Below are 21,551 nucleotides of genomic sequence, written 5' to 3'. Positions count from 1 at the left end.
TGATGTGGTTTTTTCTGCACCCAACAAACTAATCAGCCTGTGCAGGAAAACAAGACCAGAAAAGAAAGAAAGTGCCCCTAGCTGCCAAGTTAAACACAGGAAGAAGTTCAGAGAATGTAAGACTTCAATTGTATATCGTATACCCTTATCGTGTGGGAAGTATTACGTCGGACAGTCGGGCAGATGCATAAATGATAGACTGCGCGAACACAAAAATAAAGTCGACAAACTTGTATCAGATGGCTTTCTCTCCCTTCATTGTAAGCAACATAAGTGCTCCCCTCTCTTCGAATCAACAACCATTACCGGTAGAAACAAGTGCGAACTCACTAGACTTATAATAGAAGCCGAGCAGATTGATGCCCTAGGGGATACATGTATCAGCAAACCATCATTGGCTCTCTCTGAAAAAGAACTGAAATTTCTGCGCATGGCCTAACTAATCACAAAATGTATCGCTATGATTGTTAATCTGTTCACGTGGCTGTGACTCATGTTCTGTGAGTGTATAAGTACGACCTGGTTTTCGACAATAAACAGTGTTGGAAGTTAGCGCTGTGTGTGTCCCTTTGTGTCTTCTCTTGTCCCGTCTTTGAATCGCGCTACCATACTCCCCTTGAAGATGCATTACCAACAAGCCCACATTGCAACCCTCGTGTCATAATCCATCAGTATGTCCGGGTAATGTCCTTTACATATGAAGAATGCAGCAAGATAGTTGTTTTCATATGGTGGGTTTCACGTATCTTCACCATCCAATGCCACCTGATCATGAAAACCAGTACGCTTGCCGGTCAGTGAAGGAGAGCAAGTTCACTTTCACAAACTTGTCAGCCTACATACCACCCGTAGGTCAACTGGACTGCGAGCGATTACAGCGAATAAAAGCAGTCAGCCCACGGCCTTTAGTGATGGCTGGATAGTTTAACGCTCATCTCTACATCTAGGGACGGCCCCAAGATCAACTGGAGGTCCTGAGGATTGTTGTGCTCGTCCTTCAAATGAACAATAACTTTGCTAAACAATGGAAGCGCCACCTTTTCCTGAATAAGAGTGCACAGTGGCTGCCTGGACCTCACACTTGTTGCACGCTCGTCTACCGGCATTGTCCGGAGGTTTTGGGACGTTGAAATGCGAGGACCTCCCCACTTATCTAAGGACTGAGAGCTGATAGGCTCCAAGTTATCTTGTGCCAACAAATGTAGAAACCGGCGGATGTTTAAATCAATAGCGGATGACAGCAGCAGCAAAGAATTATCCTCTAGCCTACAGGCCGCCACACAATCGCTTTTGAGAACCACAGCACGCACAAACCAAGACATTAAATTAGAGAAGCTTGCTGCCATTCTATTTTAAAAGTTAGGCTTCTCTACTGCCGGTGTGGCGGCGAAAGATTTCAATTTATCCTATCTCCTCAAATTATGAACCATTCGAACCACTTGGCAACTTCTACTCTAAACCAAAATTTTTATACGGCCTGGTGACGGGAACGTTAAAATCGCCAAGTGTAATGGTGCGATTACATTTATACCAGTGCGTTATACGCGTATGACGGAGCGGACGTCACGTTTTAACCTATAGATATGCTAATTAATAAACTCACAAAAGTTCGAGAATAACCTTCTCAGACATTTACATTGCAGCACGTGTTGCCGTGAGATAAGTAAGCCAGGAGACTAGTGATCGCATGTGTACTTAGCAGTGATATAATGCTAGTGCACACGGCCAAATAGATGCATTGCCATTCCAGTAATGAATTTCCCAAATGCATCCTTCCTCGGATTGAATTGAATTCTGGGGTTTTGCATGTCAAAACCACGATTTTATTATGACGCACACTGTAGTGGGGGACACCGGATAAGCTTTGACCACCAGGGGTTCTTTTACGTGCCCCCAATGAACGGGACAGTTTGTTTCTCTTTTTTTTGCATTTAACCCCCATCGAAACGTGGTCGCCGCAGCCGGGATTCGAGCCAGCGACTTCGTGCTTAGCTGCGCAGTACCATAGCCGCTAAGCCACAGCGGCAAATAAATGCATCTTTCTTGCAAGCAGGACAAAAGTAACTGCGCAAGCGCTGGCTCGAAAATACAATCTTAAGTACATGCGTGTTTTAAAGGGCCCCTCACCAGGTCTGGACATTTTGAGCTGACAAGCGCAGATCATGCATTGCGCGATAACGTTCGTGTCTGCAAAGTATTACATCGCTATGGGCCACGTAAAGGTCTGAGATTTCAAACCGAACTCCGTTTTTCCTTCTCTTCGCGGCCGCCGCACTCCAAGCCGGATGGTGACGTAGTCGTGCCCCTGCGTCTACGTAGTCGTGTCCGCAGTGTGACGTCGCTCGTGATGACACGTGACTTCGAGAATTATTCAAGGCACCATCTGTTATCTGTGCGATCTGCTGCTTGAATTGACGAATTGAAGTTTAGAGAAATAATAAAACATACAAACGGAGTGTCGGCATGTTTTTTTTTTTTTTACTTCGCACTGGAGCGAGAGAGACGTGCTTCCGCTTCGTCTGCGTGTTCCAACGGTCATGCGGTCACGTGCGCAGGTACCGAAACTATGCCATTGTCTACTGTGTTCCAGCGCGTGATCATGCTCTGCGGTACACTTGTTCTGCCTCAGCATTCGTGTAACACTAAATTATACCGCTAGTCATGTTTCCTTGTGCACAGCGCTCAAAATCGTGCGCTGCGCTAACGAGACAACAGCTCGCCGGCGACACCATCGGCAGAAGTGCGTAGCACGAAAAAAAGGGAGGAGAAAAAAATGAAGGTGGGGCCCCTGACGTATACGTCACGCGATCCTCGAAGTCCGGTATGGGAGAACACAGGGATCGAATTTCGCTTGCGTAGGCTAGACGGGGAAAGTGGAAATAGCGTCTTGCTTGGCAGTGGAGCCCACTTGCTCAAATATTTGGTTCGCGGCACTGAAATATTTCTATCTCGGCTATTTAAGAGCCGATTTGAAAACTTTTTTCGGCAGAACGTTCCCTAGAGGACACGTAACAACTTCCAGTGTATAACCAAAATTTGCTATCGGGCCTGGTGAGGGGCCCTTTAAAGGGAAGCTGAAGCGGTTTTCAATTTCCATGAATTGCTGGGATTGGGAAGAACAGACCTAATAATTTACGGTTCCGAAATTTTTTTCTTCGTTTTGTTAATATAAGGGGCGGAAATCGCTTTCTAAATCACCCCCGCGGACACGCCCCCATCGCTTCCCGGAGCGCCGGGTGAGGAGGTTACCAGGGGAGAGAACCGGCGAGAGTGACGTCACTGGCGGGGACCGAGCTGCCGGACCGGCGTGCTGGCATGCGCTGGCATGCCTCTTTCCGTCCTGCGCTTTACTGAACGACGCTACGAGAAATTTGCCGCCGCCACCGCTCACGTTTGTTTTGCGATTTTCGTAAACTGTTCTTTCCTTCTGTGCTGCGTGAGTGCCTACAGCCAAGGGCGCCCAACATGCCCTCGTTCTGTGCAGCAATCGGCTGCGCGAACACAGGCGGGCGAGACGATGTGGTGTTTCACAGGTTCCCGAAGCACAAGAAGCTTGCAGCGCAGTGCGGTGAGGAGAGATAAGTTCGTGCCGACGAAATCAACTGTGCTGTGCTCGGACCATTTCCGCGATGGGGAACCAGCGCTGGCCAGGAGGCGCTACGACATTTTTCATGCGTTACTAAAATATGCTGAAACCGTCCGATAGGGAGGCTACGAAGATGGCACGTCATATTTAGCGATAAGAAACGTGCGCCTGTATCAATGTTTGCCTAGTCCGATGCGGCCAGCCAAGTTCTGTCCATGGCCATGCGCGCTCCGTAGAGCGCATGCGCTGCTACGTCCTAGCACGTCGGTTCCCTGCCATTTGAGGAGCCTTGAAAAGTGTGACTCAAGACAGTCGGTGAATTTGCTGACACGAAATCACTGCGTGTGCTACTGGAAACTGTGTCTACCGCTCGCTAGGCTGTGTGTTACGGCGCTGCTGTCGGCACGCGAAGCTTCAGCGCTGGTTGCCCATAGCCGGATAGCCTTACGACAAATGCGGAAGCGCGTTGTTGCTAGCGTTGCTATACTCCGTTTCATACATCAGGTGCAACGCTGTGGAGGCTTGAGATACTTCTTGCAGTGGCAGCGTTCACACTTAGAAAAAGTTCGGTGTTTCTTGACCCGATTTTTGAGAAAACTTTTCATATATCAGCTCAGTTCTGAATGAAAAAAAAGAATTTACCCATAGAAACAATCCGTGTACTTATACGGCTGCTAACACGTTCTTTTAAATCAATTTTCTTTTCGGCATTCTTTAATTGCAGCCCGTCGCGGCAGCTTCACGTGCATGCTCGCGCGAGCAAATGCCGCTGGCACGCTGCGAACCATAGACGGAAACGCGCGCAGTAATAAATTTTGGTAACCGGACTTCGTGCGTAGCTTCCACAGCGTTGCACCTGAGGTATAAATTGGAGTATAGGCTTGCCTAGTGACATTCGACGTACGGTTGCAGTTATCATGTTTACCACACGGCGGCGCTAAAACTGCCTAATATCTTTATGTCAACACTAGCATGGAGCGCGCATACCGATTCTTGATCGAGCCACAATCGCAAAGTCGTCGAACCATATTCTGAATATTGCACATATAATCCCCCTGACCATCTCGATCTGGATGTGTATGATAAGCAACTTCCATGACTACCTCGCAGCACTGCATGTGCGCGCTTTGAAACGCGGCACTTATGTTCGCGATCGTGTATCAACGCTCAGAAAAACACGGAACTTCAGACAAGCAGCGGCAAGGTGCTTGACATCGCGGAATTGTACCCGTGTTTACAATCTAATGAGAAGTTAGTGCTTTGGCATTCTTCCAGCAGCAAGTTCCCAGTGACACTTTAGCGCATTTTTTCTCCCGTCATTGGAACGTGCAGCTACATGAAAAAAAAAGCATACGTAACAGCTAAGATTTCCAGCGCGCGAGAAGGTGTACACATCGCTCTCGCTTTTGGCACACTCAACATCGTCGTTGCCGCCATCGTTTTCCGTATCGGCTGTCGGTTCGAACATGTACGGCGAAAATACAAGCTGTACTAGACAGCGAGAACGTTCCATAATGCTTACAACTCAGCTATGCAGCCAGAACAGAACAGCGTGCTACGCTCTCAAACGGCGGCGCCGACCGGCGACTGCCGCCACTGACGTCACAGCGGCTTTGACCAATCACGGGCAACAGCGGCGTTCGCGCGATGCCCTGAGGCGCTGGTGCGCGTTTTCATGAAAAAACAGCCGCTTGCGCTTGTTTCCGCCCTTTTTGAACGAGATATTCGTGTTCAGGGGACTCAAAACTGTAGAATGCCGCAGAGAACTCATTTTTTTCGAAAAGTGTTTCAGCTTCCCTTTAAGCATGCATATACATCGCGCTTATAGGTAAACTAATACCACAAGTCACGTACTATGAAAATAGCGTCAGAATGCTCAGCTCCGCAGAACAGATAACAATATGACATCGTAGTTGGGATTTCGTTCCATTAAAACGATGACTTACACATATATGGGTCACAGTAGCTGCTACAGCACTTCGGGAGTGGGAGGTCGGGTCCGCCAAGGGAATAACAGCCGTGCGGAAGCTTGCCACACCTGAAACATGCCACTGTGTTTTCCACCATTCATTCATGTGCGCGGCAAAGTTATCCGAGTTATTGGCACAGCTGCATAACTCTTTCCGTAGGTGCTGTGTCCAAAAATATCTCTGTACAATGAAACTAATTATTTTGGATAGAATTTCCTGTCTCTTTAGGCTAATTTAATTCATTAACTCAAGGTGATCTCGTCCCCAACAGAGCAGAGGAATTTAATAAACCAGACGCTTAGAAGAGAACTTGGTCACTTTCTCAGAAGATAAAGAATAATTCTCATCTAGCCTTTACGTGGTTTTGAACCAGGGCAGTCTAACAACTGCTCCACGTTCGTCTACTACAAAAAATTGTTGGGAACATATTAAAAAAAATTAACCGGATATGTCAGAACCTTTACATTATTCGTTAATTGATGAAATGGATTTAAGTATCTATGTGTATGCTAAATGAACAAAATACGGCAGGATCTTAATGTATATAAGCACTCAAAACAATAACTTTAGTTCAAACCTACAGTTGTTTATACCAGCATCCGAGCAGTGCTCAGATGCTGGTATAAACAACTGTGGATGTACTATGCACACTGTGTACTGTGTAACTGTGTACAATTTGTGCGCATGGCTATCAAGTACATTAAATAATCAGACACGAGCATATGTGCAACTGCCGAGGTAAACAAGCTTCATAGCGACCTCAGGATCTCCCATCAGGAAATCCGCGAGTACTGCTCTCGAAAGACTCACGAATCCATGCACGTACATCCGCACTGCAGCTTTTGGGCACTTTTTTCCCACCGGGCGAAAAAGTGGTCTTAGTCTTCTGCGGCTCCTACCTCCCACCCCCCCCCCCCCTCGCCCACGTGACGTCATCCCTGCTGTCATGGTGGCTCCTTGTGGTTTTCGGGCGATCAACTCGCTGAGAATGACAGCGGAGTGAGATGGCCACATTTTCAGTGTACACGTGCAATGACTGCTCAAGATCAACGGTGCCCAATGCGACTTGATTGGGTCAAAAATTTCTCGCTCGAAAGTTTTGGAATGTGGGTGTGACGGCGGTTGGTTGCTTGCATGAACCAGCGGCAGCGGATGCTTGTCCGGCCGTATAGAGCACCACTTGTCCAAATGAATGTGAAACGCAGACACGCTTTTATGGAAATACCGCTCGACCGAATTTAAAGCAATTCGTCGCATTTAAGAGGAAATGCTAGTCACTGTAAGCAGCAGAATTTTCATTTACGCCCTCAAATTTTTACAATTACCAAAAATTTGTAAGTTCGAAAAAAAATAGAAGCCCGAATTTCGCAAATCCGTAACTCTGCATCAAAAAGATATGTCGCAGTTTTGTTAGCTGCGTCTGTAAGAGCATTTAAAGATTCATACTTAATACACTTATTCACAGCTTAACTGGAATTAAAATGTTTGCGATGGTTTTGCAAAAGACCTATTCATAAATTAGCAATATATTTCACGAAACTATACTATATGGAATTTGTCCGCTTTATGTGCATTATTAGGTTCAGTTTATAAAATTGTGATAGCGTTTCACGTTGTTAAGTTAGATTTTTAACATTTTTCTTTTAAGTGCAATAAGCCCCATCAAATTAGATGCACTGGTTATTCAGAAAACAAATTTCTGCTTTCCGGTGTATTCTGATATGGGCTCCCGAGCTAAAGCTTTCTTCCCAATATTCGCTACGAGAATCAGCTGTACGAAAACATCTTAGCCTCCTTAGGCATGTGACACTTTCATTGGAAGGCGCAGTAGTCCCGTGGAAAGCATGCTGCCCTACAACCATTGACGACCAGCGTTTACGATACATCTGAGATTGTAGGGGACATCAAGGGCCTACGAGACGGAATAAAATGGGAACCACACCTCTGCGCTAGCCACAAGAGGTTGACGAGGGCGCCTACAGCTAAGAAAAAAAGAATCGGGATATTTGAATCTGGTTACTTTACACTAGTGGCCGCTCTTAATCGGCATTCTTTTTTTTATTGTTTATTTAATTCACAGCACCTCTAACGACCGTCGAAGCGGAATTTCATGAAAGGGTGGGATGGAGAAAGGAGGCGGTGCTGAATTAAAGGAGCTTATCAGCATACAAGGATTACCAAATGAAACCAAGCGCACAAATGAAACGGATCGACAAATGAAAGTAACTTCTGAAACATGCAAACCTACCGAACTGTAACACAATAAAAACAATCTAATTACAAAATCGTTTACAAAAATTGCAAAACCTCGATATCAGAGGTAATCAAAGTCCACCAATAATAGACATGTATATAATGCACAAAACACGCATACGTACGTACACAAGAAAAGAAAAAAACTAAGAAAAATTGCATAGGCGCGTTCTTCCTCGTAATTTAGGTCATATGCTTAAACGGAACATTCAAACAAGTGATACATAGAGTGAGAAAGATCTCAACAATTGTTGAAAAGATTATTGCTTTGAAAGGCGAGATGGTTGAACTATACCGTGCAAACGCATGCAAATTCTAGAAAGCGTGGGTAATAACCACAACTCTACAACAGTTCGCCTGTTATTAGAAAATCCCGTCACGAATTTCTACATACCTAACTACCACCGCAGTATGGCTCTGAGGATAACAAGACCACATTTCACATTTTCGTGCTATACGAATCCTCCCAGTAAATGTCTTGTTGAAAAGGAAGCATTCCCCTGCAAGATAGTATTGTAAAGCGTTTAGTTGAAAACATTTCACCGGTGTAACACTTCTATCACTTTTTTCCTGCACTTCGTGTCTTTATTACTGAAGAACGTACTAAGTTAGAAACCACTATCGTTAGCTAGTTGCCATCCGATCGTTTCATGGTGCGAAGTGCACATACATGGAAAACTATTGAAAAAAAAAGGTGAAAATTTAAAGTACGCTTCGCCTCAAGCAACGAACTCGTAGTATTAGGAGTCCTTGCCGGTTCTCTAATGAGCAAATTAGAAAGAAAAGGAGTAAAATTACTGGAATAAGACTTGCGCTATAACTAACCAAAATATTTATTTACCCCTAATGAGACCACAGGGAATTTCTTAAAGTGAGCATTTGCTACGTTATCTGCTTTTGTTGGTGGTCGTCTTTGATAAATTATAGGAACGTACGCCCCTGAAAGAGAAAGAAAATAAACAGAAGTGGAAGAAATAATGATACATAAAACGCATATGCGTACACCGGTGTTTTCGAAACAGACGTTTGGTAATATTTTTTATGGGGTTTTACGTGCCAAAACCACTTACTGATTATAAGGCACGCCGTAGTGGAGGACTCCGGAAATTTTTACCACCTGGGGTTCTTTAACGTGCACCTAAATCTAAGTACACGGGTTTTTTCGCATTTCGCCCCATCGAAATGCAGCCGCTGTGGCCGGGATTCGATCCCGTGACCTCGTGCTCAGCAGCCCAACACCATAGCCACTGAGGAACCATGGCGGGTATGGTGCCAAATACGTTAATATACAATCATACATAGTGTTACAATGTGTACAAGGAACATAACCAACGCTATGATATATATGACAAAAATAAAGAAATTAAATGTGAGGGGAAATGAAATGAATAATGGAAAATGAAAAAGACACCGATAATAAATTCATGAGGCGTTTATGAAATATAATATAGTTTCATTGGTGACATGAGGTCAGCGGTGACGACCGCGGTGTGAAACAGCTGATTCGTGGGAATTAGTAACGACTTGCCAAAAATTTAATTTATCTTCTAAGCTTTTAGTCCCAGCAGGAATGTGCACCTATGTGTCCGAAAAAATTCGACTACCCGCGCAACTGTTGCCCGACAGATTGCAGCTCTAAGAGCGCGTGAACCCGAAACTACGCTTGATGATTTCATGAGCTTGACAATTTCTTAAAATCTAACTTGCACGTCATGCTGTTGTCGAATAAACTATATTGTATGCATTCGATGTTCTTTGCGAAAACACATTACTTTAGACAATATGGTTTAATAACTGTGTAGTATACCTTCATTCATAATGAAACTATTGCATTTTTTTTTCTTTTAACTTGCATACCCGTCTTACCCTGCTCCAGAAAATTCAAAATGATGCTTTCTTTACCATTATGTGAACCAGTCATGGGGAAGGGGACGTGAGAAGAGGGTGTTACACCACGGCACTCAACTAATAAATGAAGCTTTACTCTGATACGCGCCCGAATAAATATTCAAAGCAGTGTTACAACAAGGCAAATTCCTCACTGCTGTATGGCAGACCAATTCTTGCTGTTTTCACCGAATCAGAAGTTTAACCCCACGTTCGACGTGTTCCTTCATCGTCTAGCTACACTTAGAGGTAGCCTACACGCATCATTTCTCGTGTTGCATCGAAAAAGAAATGCTACCATATTGTATATTTTGCTATAGCCATGACTCCTCTGTGGAGCACATTATTATGTAATGTCCTCAACGTGACCTACAAGCGGGTTCGTCTGCGGCACCCTGTGAACATCCATGACGGATGCCCTCTCAAAGTGAGCACATGTTTGGAAATGGTCACTGTGCCTTGATGAGCAATGGCGTGCAATGAGTGCCATTCGATTTTTTTTCTAGACACTAATCTCGTGGACTGCCTACAAGCGCCATTACGTGTTTCGTTTTCTCTTCGTCATTATGTTTGGGTGCAAAAACAAGGAAGCGAAATGGATGCTTTCTCATCGCGGCACTCGTTCGGCTCGGTGGTGGAGCCAAGACTTCGTTCTTACTTCCAAAGCAGGTAAGAGTATTGTGCGAACGCACACTATGAGCACACCAGCTTTCCAAGGGTGCAGTGCATATCTACTGTTCAGAGTTAAATGGACAGTAAACTTCAAGCTAACGTTACCTAACATTTCACTGCGAACACTGCCTAACACCGACAGTTTCCCGTCGGTCCCATCTCGTACGCCACCGAGGTGCGACGCCTCCAACACCACTGGCGACTCTCCTCGTCACACCAGCGTTCTGAGATGCCTGGTAGCTGCCAGGGTGCTGTTCCTCCTGTCCAACAAGAGCGGCCTTACGTGCTGCGCCGCGCCAACATGACGCAACCGCGTGCAGTTGTAACACCGACCGAAGACTACAGGCGCCTCGCTCAACCTTGGTATCACTTTTGTTGTGCCAACTTTTCTTATGAAGCTGGTCAACGTTTCGATCTTCGTCAAAGGCCTTATACGAAGATAGGGCCTCCTATTCAAACATTGGCCAGCCTTTCTTAGGCACCTTATTCCTGTACATAACTCTAACCTAGCTTAAGCAATCATCGGAGATCGCCACAACTGGAGCTTTATTTTTCAATACAGATTCACTTGGCAAAAAAATGACAGTCAGATGCATAATTTAGTAACCACAATTACACGTATGGGTCATACGCTAACCGGCACAACGCACAACACTGTGGCTAAAAGTCGCCAGAAGGGCGGGTTGCCATCATAAGTGATGGTGGCTTTAGAATCAATGCAAAGCACACGCCGATGAATACCTGTTATACAGATAACAATAGCGGGTTACATGCCGACTTCCTCACATAGCTTCACATCCGAGTTTGCTTCTCTCGCACTCGCCTCCCGACGTTCCCTCTATCTTACGTTCGCCCTCAAAGACTTTCCGAGGCCAATCCTCGACTCATCCTTTCCTGATTCCGCGAGGTTAAGGGCTAATACGAACTAGCATGCTCTCGTTCGGTTATGCCCTCGTGAGTGTGCCCTAACAATCACCATCCATAGCACGACGCCAGCCGGTGCTCAAGTCGACCATATTGTTACGTAGTATAGCTATGGTCAATACGAGATCGAGCCATCTTGACTCACTGATCATCGTCTTCGGAGCCGTGGTCACAACCGTCACTATTATTACCGAAGGCACTCGAGCGATGCCAATGAGACATATCTTTGTAAAAGAAAAGGCTTTGTGAATTCGAATCCTCTATTCTGAAGCAGCATGCACTCACCTCTGAGAGTTACGGTGCAGTGATACGGAATAAATTTGACGTTATTAAAGAACATCAGCGCTTCAGTGAGGGAAAGGCACAAAAGATAAATTACGGGTGCTCCACTGGCCAGCATGGTAAAATGCACTGCAATGTCCGGCAATGCTGATCTGAAAGAAGAATGATAATATTAATATAAAAGTTTAGGCTCATTAAACGAAGTTCGGCGGGGAGCAAATAGGAGCTGTTTTACAACTCTTAAGTGAACCATTCAGTGACAACGCATGCCGAGTAGCAACGTGTTCTCGGAATAAGCTTTAATATTTTATAATTATTCACGCGAACGTTTGGGAGCTCCAATAAGCCAGGTATGCTATCCATGATCCAAATTACTCGATGAGGCTGTCACTAACTTTACGAGAAATTAAAACACTTAACTGATTAATAACACGCTTATGCTAACTAACCTTATGTTATTACCGGCACATGTTCTAATATCCGAATTGTATCTAATGAGTATGCAAGTTATATCGAATTAAAACGAATTTCGAGGGCTACGCCAGTTTGGAGACATTCATTTTCAAATTGTCCAACGAAGTGCATTGGCGTTTCAGTTACTGTAGTGCTTCAATGTTTCCTTTTTCGATTTTTTTTCTTTTTTTAAGTAAGTAGAACAATGGTGCATTTTTACCGCAAATTGGTCAGGGCATATCTCGAAACCGGCGCCATCCTCAGAATTCGTTCTAAGGCAGTATGACTCGTATATTCACCAGCTATCCAAATATGTGCCAAGAAATATTTAATTGGAAATTTAATTAGCGCAATATGTAACTTATTCAAATAAGCATTTCGTTTTCTCCTAGAAGTAATTGCCGCCTCGCCGAGTGACTCAGGTCAAGGGTTAGAATCGTACCATCTGCAACCCGTAATTTTTGAAAGTTTGGTGCAGAAAAAGAAACAGCTCGTACATTTTGACATGTTGTTCCTGTGTTTGCTCAACGAAAGTGTTATTAATTGCTACAATACAAAAGTGGTGATGGGAAGAGGCCTCCACACCAGGAGCTACGATGTCTATCCAATCTTACGTCGTTCCTGACGCCATCACCGCAAAATACTTAAAAGGGCCCGCCGTACGTGGTGGCTTAGCGGCTATGGTGTTTTCTGGCGATGCCCGAGGTTGAGGGATTGAATCCCGGCTGCCCCGGCCGCACTTTGATGGGGGCCAAATTCAAAAAATGCCCTTGTGCCATGCATTGGCTGCACGTTAAAGTTCCGCAGGTGGTCAAAATCAATTCGGAGCAAATTCTGCTTAGAATAGGTGTTAAGCTAACGTTATTATTTGGTTATATGCCACTCAAAGCAACGTTCTTTCGCATTTATTTATTTAATGCGTTCCTGGAATATCTGTAATCATGTGCGTAATAAAACATTGTCAAGCCGCTGTAGCACTGCATCTTTGAAACCAGAACAAAGCTGACTAACCCTAACAGTCGTAGCATCAATTATCTGCTACGAATGATGGTGAGTACGTCACACTAAATACCATGTGGCGCTGTACCTCCAAACAAGCTTTCTTCCTTTCCATCGCAGATTTAATACACGAGACACCACAGTATATGATTATTAGAGAGACAGAATGGTATACAAGTAAAGATGCGGCGAAACTGTCCAGAGGATAATAAATTACAAATAATGAATAACAAGTAGTGATTATTACGCAGACACTGCAGTAACAAAGTGGACATTCTTACTAAACGTGCAATACTAGTGCATCGAACACTTGTGCTCAAAAACGGATAGGTTTATTGCGACACAGCAAGTAGCTTCTCTTCTATTTTTCTTTTTCTCTTTCTTTTCGGTGCAACATTGTCGTTTTCAGTACTTGGAACACTCGTTTCCTCGTCAAGTATGAACAATCATTTTAACGCGACAGCGTTAAGGAGCTCGTGTCGCAGAAAAGCCTGTATCGGCGTCAGCGGCGTTGACCGTGAGCGATAAATCCCAGAAGGCACTTCGGCACTTCGGTGCGAACGGGGTGCGATAACGCTAACGAGTTCCACTTCTGAAGGCGAAGTTTAAGCGTCCTCCAATTTTTTATGTAAATAAGTATTCCTAATTGATTCATTTTCACATGTATTTCCCAAGTATTTCCTTTACAAGTATTTTATTGCTATATCAATTATATGGTCATACCAACCAAAATTCCCCCGTTGGCGTTGCTGTAAGGATCCGAATATATCTAGGTATGTGTACGCTATATGCCATGCCATGCACTATGCCGCATTGTATTTGAGGGCTATATCGCTACCCTATTCTATCACTAAAGTTGCTAACAGAAAGTACTACGTTATTCACTAATTTGCTCCTCAGAATTTTGAAATAGCCGCCCACAAACAATTGTCATGAAACATAACACTCACAGCACGCCCCTTTTTACCGAAGTAGTCTCAGTGTATTGAATGACCTTCAGAACAATATCAGTACTCGAACCTGAAGGTTATGTAGCTTTAGTGGCACGGCGCTTAACAGGCAGCGTAGTAGCACCTGTGTGATCTCACTACAGGCCTTACATGGCGTGTTGAAGGTTTTATGGGTGCCAGAAATTTTTTTGCGCACCCGTGTATATACATAACATCGTCCGGGAAGCCTAAGCGCAATGCTAAACCTTGCTGCCGCAGTCAGTGCCTTGTTCTTCGGGCGAAACTGCCGCCGACTTCATGGCCAACCCAAAAATTTTGCAGAGTTACCTTTTCTGTAAGGAAAACCCTCTGTATATTAAAATTATCCGCAGTCAGACTATTCTTGTATCCGTAACCTACTGTGACAGTCGTAGAAGCTTCATTTACTGCAAGTGCAGCCAGCCGTACAAACTAGCAGTAGTTCTTTTGGATGGTGGCTTTCTAGCTCGCGTACACAATTTTGCCAACTATATTTTCTTTATTCCCCGCATTTTGATCGCCAGCTTTTTTCTTTTCCTCTCTACTTCCAGAGTGCACCGTTACGGTCAGTATTGTCATGCGTAATCTGCCACGTAATTTCTTGGCTTCTCGAATTCAGCGGGGTTGTTCCTCTTATTTAAATATGTATACCAGCCTTTCTTGGTACGCGCTCACTGGCTTGCCAACCCTCGTGCTTTTCAGTACTTAGAAAAATGCACCTATTCCTTCCGGTTGGTTTTCCGCGGGAAAACAACAAGTAGGACGTCAGAAGAAAAGTTTAAAAGAACAAAAGAAAGCATCAGAACAAAAGAAAGCAAAAGTTGCCGCAATCGAGCGTTTCTCTGCCTTACCGATACCGTTATTTTTGTAGCAGGCCCGGCCAGTAACGAGATTTCAACAGTTTCGCAGCACGCCTTCTTGCCAGTGTCTCTGCCAAATCCTGTGCAAGTAAACAGCTAAGCAGTGATGATGTCTCAAGGCATCAAGTCGAAAAATCCTGCTCTCTATAACAGATTGTCCACAGCCGTTTTCCGAGATGTTCTGCTTGTGCGAAAATATTTGAGTTTCGCAGTTTCTTGCAATTGTTTCGGCAGTGCAATAACAAAGGAAACTGTGCCGTCAAAATGAACAATGCGATGATGCACTGCAAGCGCATGATTATAAAACTGAAGTTTCCCTTCAGTTGCAGGTAAAAAGCAAAGCGTGAAAAGAGGCTAAGATCCACGAAGACGATTTATAAATGTGCTGCGTGAACCCCACAATGTAAATGTAGAAGCGCAGCACAATAAGTCGAACAATGTATGTTCAAAGAAATTCCCCACCACGAGATTTCAGCCTGTGTCTATACTGGAGCACCTTGCCTCCACAACGACATTTTTTTTGTTTGAAATGAGTATGTTATAAGCGTTTCTTGCAAGTCCAATAAACGTAACTCACTTCATGCCGACGACGCAGTTAAAACATTCTATACGAAAAACAATAAACTAAGGACGCATATTTTTTTCGAATAAAGCATAATTAATCATGGAATAAGGCCTCCTAGCATCAAGGTTAAAAAACACTGGAACTTAAGCTAGAAAAGAGAAAAACTGCGTCGATATGAAGCTTTCCCTTCACAACGACATCTGCGCATATGCAATCTGCATATCTCGCTAAACAAAGAAGCCTAACAGAGGCATAAATCAAATGCATTACCATCGATGGTGGAGCACTCCGACTGCACCAGGGGATGATTCACTCTGAGCAACCAGACAGACCGGAGAAGAACAAGAAGAATGTCTGGAAAACAGACAGCTGAAACTAAACTTCGTCGTCACAGTGCAGCAAAGGAAACCTTCCTCGAGGAAAAAAGCTCGCAAAGATTATCAGATTACCACCTACGTGGTAGAATAATTCTCAAAATTGGCACTACTGCAGAAATCGATCTGCATGCTCAACAGACTTCATGCAAATTCACCATCTAGAACAGAGAAAAGCGTGGTTCCAACTTCCAACTTCCATGTTTCTAGTCTTTCCGTCTTGGGCTGCTCTCGCTGCTTCAGCAGCGAAATTCTTATACTTAATATGACTTGTACCTAATGCTCTTTCACCTCACATTGTTATTATTGAAAATAATGATGCGTTTTATCGTGCTTTATGTATGTGATCACTTGCTTCTTCCTTGAAAATGTTTTCCACCCGCTGTAATGCCCGCATGGGCGATGCAGGTATGTAATAAATAAATAAATTATCTCAGCCAAATTTTGTACGCATATGGAGAAGGACTTGTAAAATACGTGTTTTCGGGCCTTACAGTAATTATCATAAATTGTAGCTATCCCCTTTATTTTTAGAATAGCACTCATTGATGCCCTCAATGTAATAACAGACGGGATTAATTTTTTGAACAATAAAACTGAAGGAAATTATTTTTAGTTTATTTGCAATTAGTGGTACACAAGCAGCAATATTTATACCTTCTTATAATTCCGCTATGCCGGGTGTGAAATCGAAACTTTGCACAAAAAACATATTTGCGGAGTCACAAAGAAATATCGGATTATTGAAAAATGAAGAAAATATTTATAAATAAGAGATTTCACTATATATTCTGCATAAATATCGTTAAGAAAGGTTTATTATTGACGAAAGTAGATATCTGAGGCGCATGTCCCGTTAACGTGTATTCTGTATTGTAACAGAAACTAGACAGCAAGGTCATTGATCTAGTAATCTCTATTAGGTTCATACCAATAAAACTGTCTCGATATTAGGAGCCAAGTAACGTGCAGTGTGTCTACCGGATACGTATCACGCATTAATACTATTATTATTATTATTATTATTATTATTATTATTATTATTATTATTATTATTATTATTATTATTATTATTTAATATTACTACTATTCTATGTATTATTATACGGTATCACGCACTTTCTCTGTAATCTTTGCTTGTCTCAAAACGTCAAGGCTAGTTAGATTAGCGTGAAAATATCTACTGAAGTATTTCTTCCAGAAAGCATTTCTTCGCGGCTCTAAGCACACAACTACTACGCCACGAAAATATTTGTCAGAAGTGTGCAAACAGGGTTTTCTTATATACAACGCAGTGCAACAGGTATTTCTTGTCAAATATTGTCATTGCACAATAGCAACATGCCATAGCAGATCCAGTGGGCCGCAGAAACAAATTCGCTCGCGAGCACCAAAATGCTTGGTGCCTAAAGACTAGAGGCTAAAAATATGTTTTCCTCTTCCAAACGAAATATGTGCGATTGTTACAATCGGACATCTGCGAGCAGGTCCGTTGGAAAACAGATTTAACACGTGTCCTATTGGTGTCATTGTTACTAGGACCTGTAGAAACACGGTTTCTAGGCAACAAAGTAAAGGAGAAAGAAAAGAAAGGTGGACTCAGCTTAAGAGAGCAAACAGAATGAATCACTTCGATCATGCAATGTTTCATTTAAAAAAAATTCTCAACTACCGCATTTTCTTGTTTTCCTTATTCCAGCTGTGTTTCTTTTATGTGATTTCGCAGTATAAAATAGGAGCTGCCACGGAACTGTTTTTCCATAATGGCAATTGGTAAGAACCCTTTAAGGAATTTGTTGGGTCCTAAAAAATGTGCACTTTGTAATTGTATACCTACTTTATGTTGACTAAACCTTGCAATAAAGTGTCAAACTTTAACACTGTCTCTCGGGGCCCGAAGTAAAACCACGGAACCGAATAAAGGAAGATCAGGCCTAAGAATTGCACGAATCAAGATACACGGACATGAAGTAGGGGATGAGTGCCAACCTCCAACTGATTTATTCGGGAAAGCTTACGCCAAAGTAAACATCAGTCGCTTGCGTATACGGACAGAATTCAGCACAAATGGCTACTAAGAATGACGAATATCATTTACATTGCCGCATCTAAAGACTGCTGCTCATTGCGAACGAGTGATAACGAAGGAACGCTACCGCACTGTGCACAGTTGATATGAAACTCGTCGGTCAATTCTCGGGCAACTTGGTCGCGGCTTTTGCCAAGTACTGTGGGGTCCGGAAACCAAAGTGCACATGTGCACGAGACATACATACATTACTCCCATAGTGGGGGCTAGAAAGGCCTTGCCGTGCCGTTTCTCACACCGCTGCTTCTTTTGATCAGAACTACGAGCGCACAGCGTGACAACTTATAGCGTGCAGAGAATACCACAGGTACATCGTACCTACTCGCCACTTCACTTCAAACCTTGCACTACCTCTGGCTTTCTTTTTGAGCTTTCTTGATTCGGCTCTTGCGTGTGATCTGCTCAGTTTCTGGAGCAAAGTTTCAGAAACACTGGTGAGGACCGAGCAAAGCAACCCAGCCAATCCCAATCGCGAAACCTGCGACCTCAGACTTTCTTCCACCGTTTGCTCGCACGACTTGTGCAGCGCAGATTAGAGGCACGAATACAACAGAACTCGTTTCAATACACAACAAGCACAAAACAAGCATCCGAACCACATAATTGATGATAAGGCACTCCTGATAACAATGCGAAGCACGCAGCGCTCGGCGCAAACGTTTCCCTGTAAAGAAATGACTGTTGCGCAACAGCCGCGGCGAGGCAAGCTTGCGACGTTGGGAGGGACGTCGCAAGACTTCCGTATAGAAAATAAACAGCCTGGCAACGCATAGTTGGGCCTCTCGAGGAGCAGCGTGAATACGAGGAGAGGCAAAGGAAAAAAGACACCGCAATACGACCAGCGGCGGCGCGCACTTTTAATTAAACAAATGTACACCCTTTGGGGTGTATATCTGCCGCACAATAATAATCGTCATCTGTCTTGTGTGCATTTCCATTCTTTAACGTGGTGAGCCCGATACTTTCCAGTAATGAACGGCATGCGCGTTATCGGCATGACATAGCATTCCCGACAGGAACGTAGCGAGCGCAGCGTTTGCAAGAAAGGAAACGCAAGCAAGGCAGATGATTATCGTTGTGGCAGATATACACCCCGAAGGGTCCACCTTTGTATACATTCTTAGGCAAAGTGACACCCTTTGGGGTGTATCTCTGCCACACAACAATAATTGTCATCTGCCTTGCTTGCTCTCCTTTCTTGAAAACGCCACGCCCGCTACTTTCCTGTCTGGAATGCTATGTCATGCTGATAATGCACATGCCGTTAATTACTGGAAAGTACCGGGCTCGCCGCATTAAAGAAAGGAAATGCACACAAGACAGATGGCGATTATCGTTGTGTGGCAAAAGGGTGTAATTTTGCTTAAAAGTGTAGAGTCCACATTCGCAATGTGGAAAACGAAAGGTCATGCAAAGAAATTTAGAGCCTCTCTTCACATCGTTTATGATAGGTACATTAAGTACTGCGCCTGTTCCCTTTTGAACAACAATAATAGTGCCTACCTTTCGTCCGCGGCGAAGTGCAAAGCATGGTCCGGATGCTTCGAGCCATGTGAGCGCACCAGAGAGCCGCACAGCACGTACCGTACAGCTTTCCTGCACTGTCGGTCGCGTTTTCACACCTTGCTGATAAAATCGCAGATGGGGCCGAAGGCAATCAGCACCCGGAAACCAACACTTCCGAAGACGGCACATAAGCAGGCGACACACATTAAATAGTTAAAATGGCGTACGTGCCTTTCGAAGGTGCCTAAACGTAGCACCCAGTATGTGGAAAGGCATAAGAGGACTAAGCTAAATGGTGCGGCTGCAGCGCAATGTTCCCGGCGTGCCGAGCAGCTGCCCGCGATACGTTATTCCGGCGACCGCAAAATCGCCGAAAATTTGCGCCCTCTGTAGCTCGGTACGTTGAACGTCGTCCGCAGCACCGTGACGTAGAGCTGTTACTGCAGCGCATGCGCACAAGCTCGCGGCGATCAAGCGTTTTTGCGTCTGGTGGTCGCGCAAACTCAGCGCAACCTCGTCAGTGCACCTGAAGTGTAGGCCAGCATGCGGCCAACATGCGCCGAGAAGCCGTCAGTGACGCTGGCTGCGCGGTGACGCTAGACTGAAGAGCGTCCGCTTCGCGCCGTCGTAGCGCAAAACCGCGCCTCGCATGACGCGCATGCGCATTACGCCGGACTATATCCACGCTAAGGCCGACCGTGCTCTTGGTACTCGGCGAAGATAATATTCTTGGCACAGCGCCAGGAACACCGTCGGTCGCGCTCAGTGCCGCTTCTCGCGTATTCACGCGAATCATGGATTGTAAACGGGCACAACAGCGAGTTCCCAAGCGTATATCCCGGAACGACTTCTTTCAATGCGCGTAGCTTTAACACAAATTTGTGCGCCCATACCGCGCTATGCTTCATCGGGGCCGCGTCTCTTACCTTTACCCTTGACTTCAGGTTTTTGCGTTTATTTTCTGTTTACCCATTGTTTTGTACCCTTAGTGTAGCTGTCCTCTGTATTGTGACCATCTTAACAGTGCCGTCACTAAGCGTTCACAAGCCTGATTTGTTTCAGCCGGCCGCAGTACCACACATCGCGATGGTGGCGTAATGCAAAAACTCTCGTTTACCTAGCATTGCTTGTGCAATAAAATGTGCTAGGTGATCAAAATAAATCAATAGTTTCCCATTACGGCGCACCTCGAAATCTACTATCTACCTCGTTATACTTCTATCCGCTTCTAATGCGAGCTCTTCTGGAAGGGGGGCGCTACTTCCGGGTCTCAACAAGAGAATAAATTGGCAATTTATTACGATATGTTCAGCCGTTTTCGGGTTTTTGCTGCAGTAGATACATCCCTTATTCCGTTACGAATGTTTCTTCCGGATCGTTTTTGTCCTCAGAGAGCCAACTCGAGGCTCATATAGCAACGCACTATACTTTGGTTTGTCGCACAGAATTTCACTCCTGATTCCTTTCTGGTCACTTTGTAAATCTCCCTTCTAATTTTTTGCTAGCATCGTTAGCATTGAATTTACTGTCTCTGTTTCTCTCCTTTTCATTGTGACTACTCCTGCTTGTCTATTTACACATTCAATTACCCTTTCCCTGTTTGCCAACTTTTTTCCCTGCCCCTCTTTTCAGCACCCACTTACCCTTTTTAGGTACAGGTATTTGTCATATTAGCCCTCCGTTTCTTTTCATCCATGTTCAAGAGTGTTTCTTGAAAACTAATGTTTCTCTGTACTTCTATGACTTCTAATAAAAGCCCGAACCACGTCACCTTGCGCAGCTTCATTTGTCTTTGTATCGTGACCCCCAACGCCAAACGGCCCACCAACCTGTGGTCAACTTCCCCGCACGATCGTCGTTCCCTGTAACCTCTGCCTCGCTGCTGTACATCCCCGTATCCCTCAGGAGGCTCTTCCCGGGAAAACTGAACAATACAGCCACCAGAGATCACACTGCATTGGGCCCCTTGCCTGAAAATCCTCTTTTGATCTTGCCGACCTACGAGAGCGTATTTGCCATAGAAGTGGATGACCTACCCATTACTGCCCCTATCGACACCAGTGCACATATTTGCATCATGAGCTCTGACCTCCATGAATGATTAAACAAATTGCTAACACCTCCCGAGTCCCGCGTTGTACATGTCACTGACGGCGGAACTCC

The 21,551-nt window shown here is 44.5% G+C and overlaps 1 protein-coding gene across 1 annotated transcript in view; it reads right to left on the bottom strand.

Annotated features, from left to right (window-relative positions):
• LOC135901949 (kielin/chordin-like protein) overlaps positions 1-21,551 on the bottom strand; it is a 158,452-nt gene that overhangs the window by 122,736 nt on the left and 14,165 nt on the right. The window contains exons 5-7 of the mRNA XM_065431790.1: positions 11,578-11,726; positions 8,204-8,309; positions 5,533-5,624 (exon numbers count right to left, since the gene is read on the bottom strand). Of these exons, the coding sequence (XP_065287862.1) occupies positions 5,533-5,624; positions 8,204-8,309; positions 11,578-11,726 (347 nt within the window). The remainder of the gene's footprint in view (positions 1-5,532; positions 5,625-8,203; positions 8,310-11,577; positions 11,727-21,551) is intronic.

This window comes from Dermacentor albipictus, chromosome 9 (genome assembly GCF_038994185.2).
Source record: "Dermacentor albipictus isolate Rhodes 1998 colony chromosome 9, USDA_Dalb.pri_finalv2, whole genome shotgun sequence".
Classification (NCBI taxonomy): Eukaryota; Metazoa; Arthropoda; class Arachnida; order Ixodida; family Ixodidae; genus Dermacentor; species Dermacentor albipictus.
Note: the sequence above shows the minus strand (reverse complement) of the source record. Positions and strands in the feature narration are given on the sequence as shown.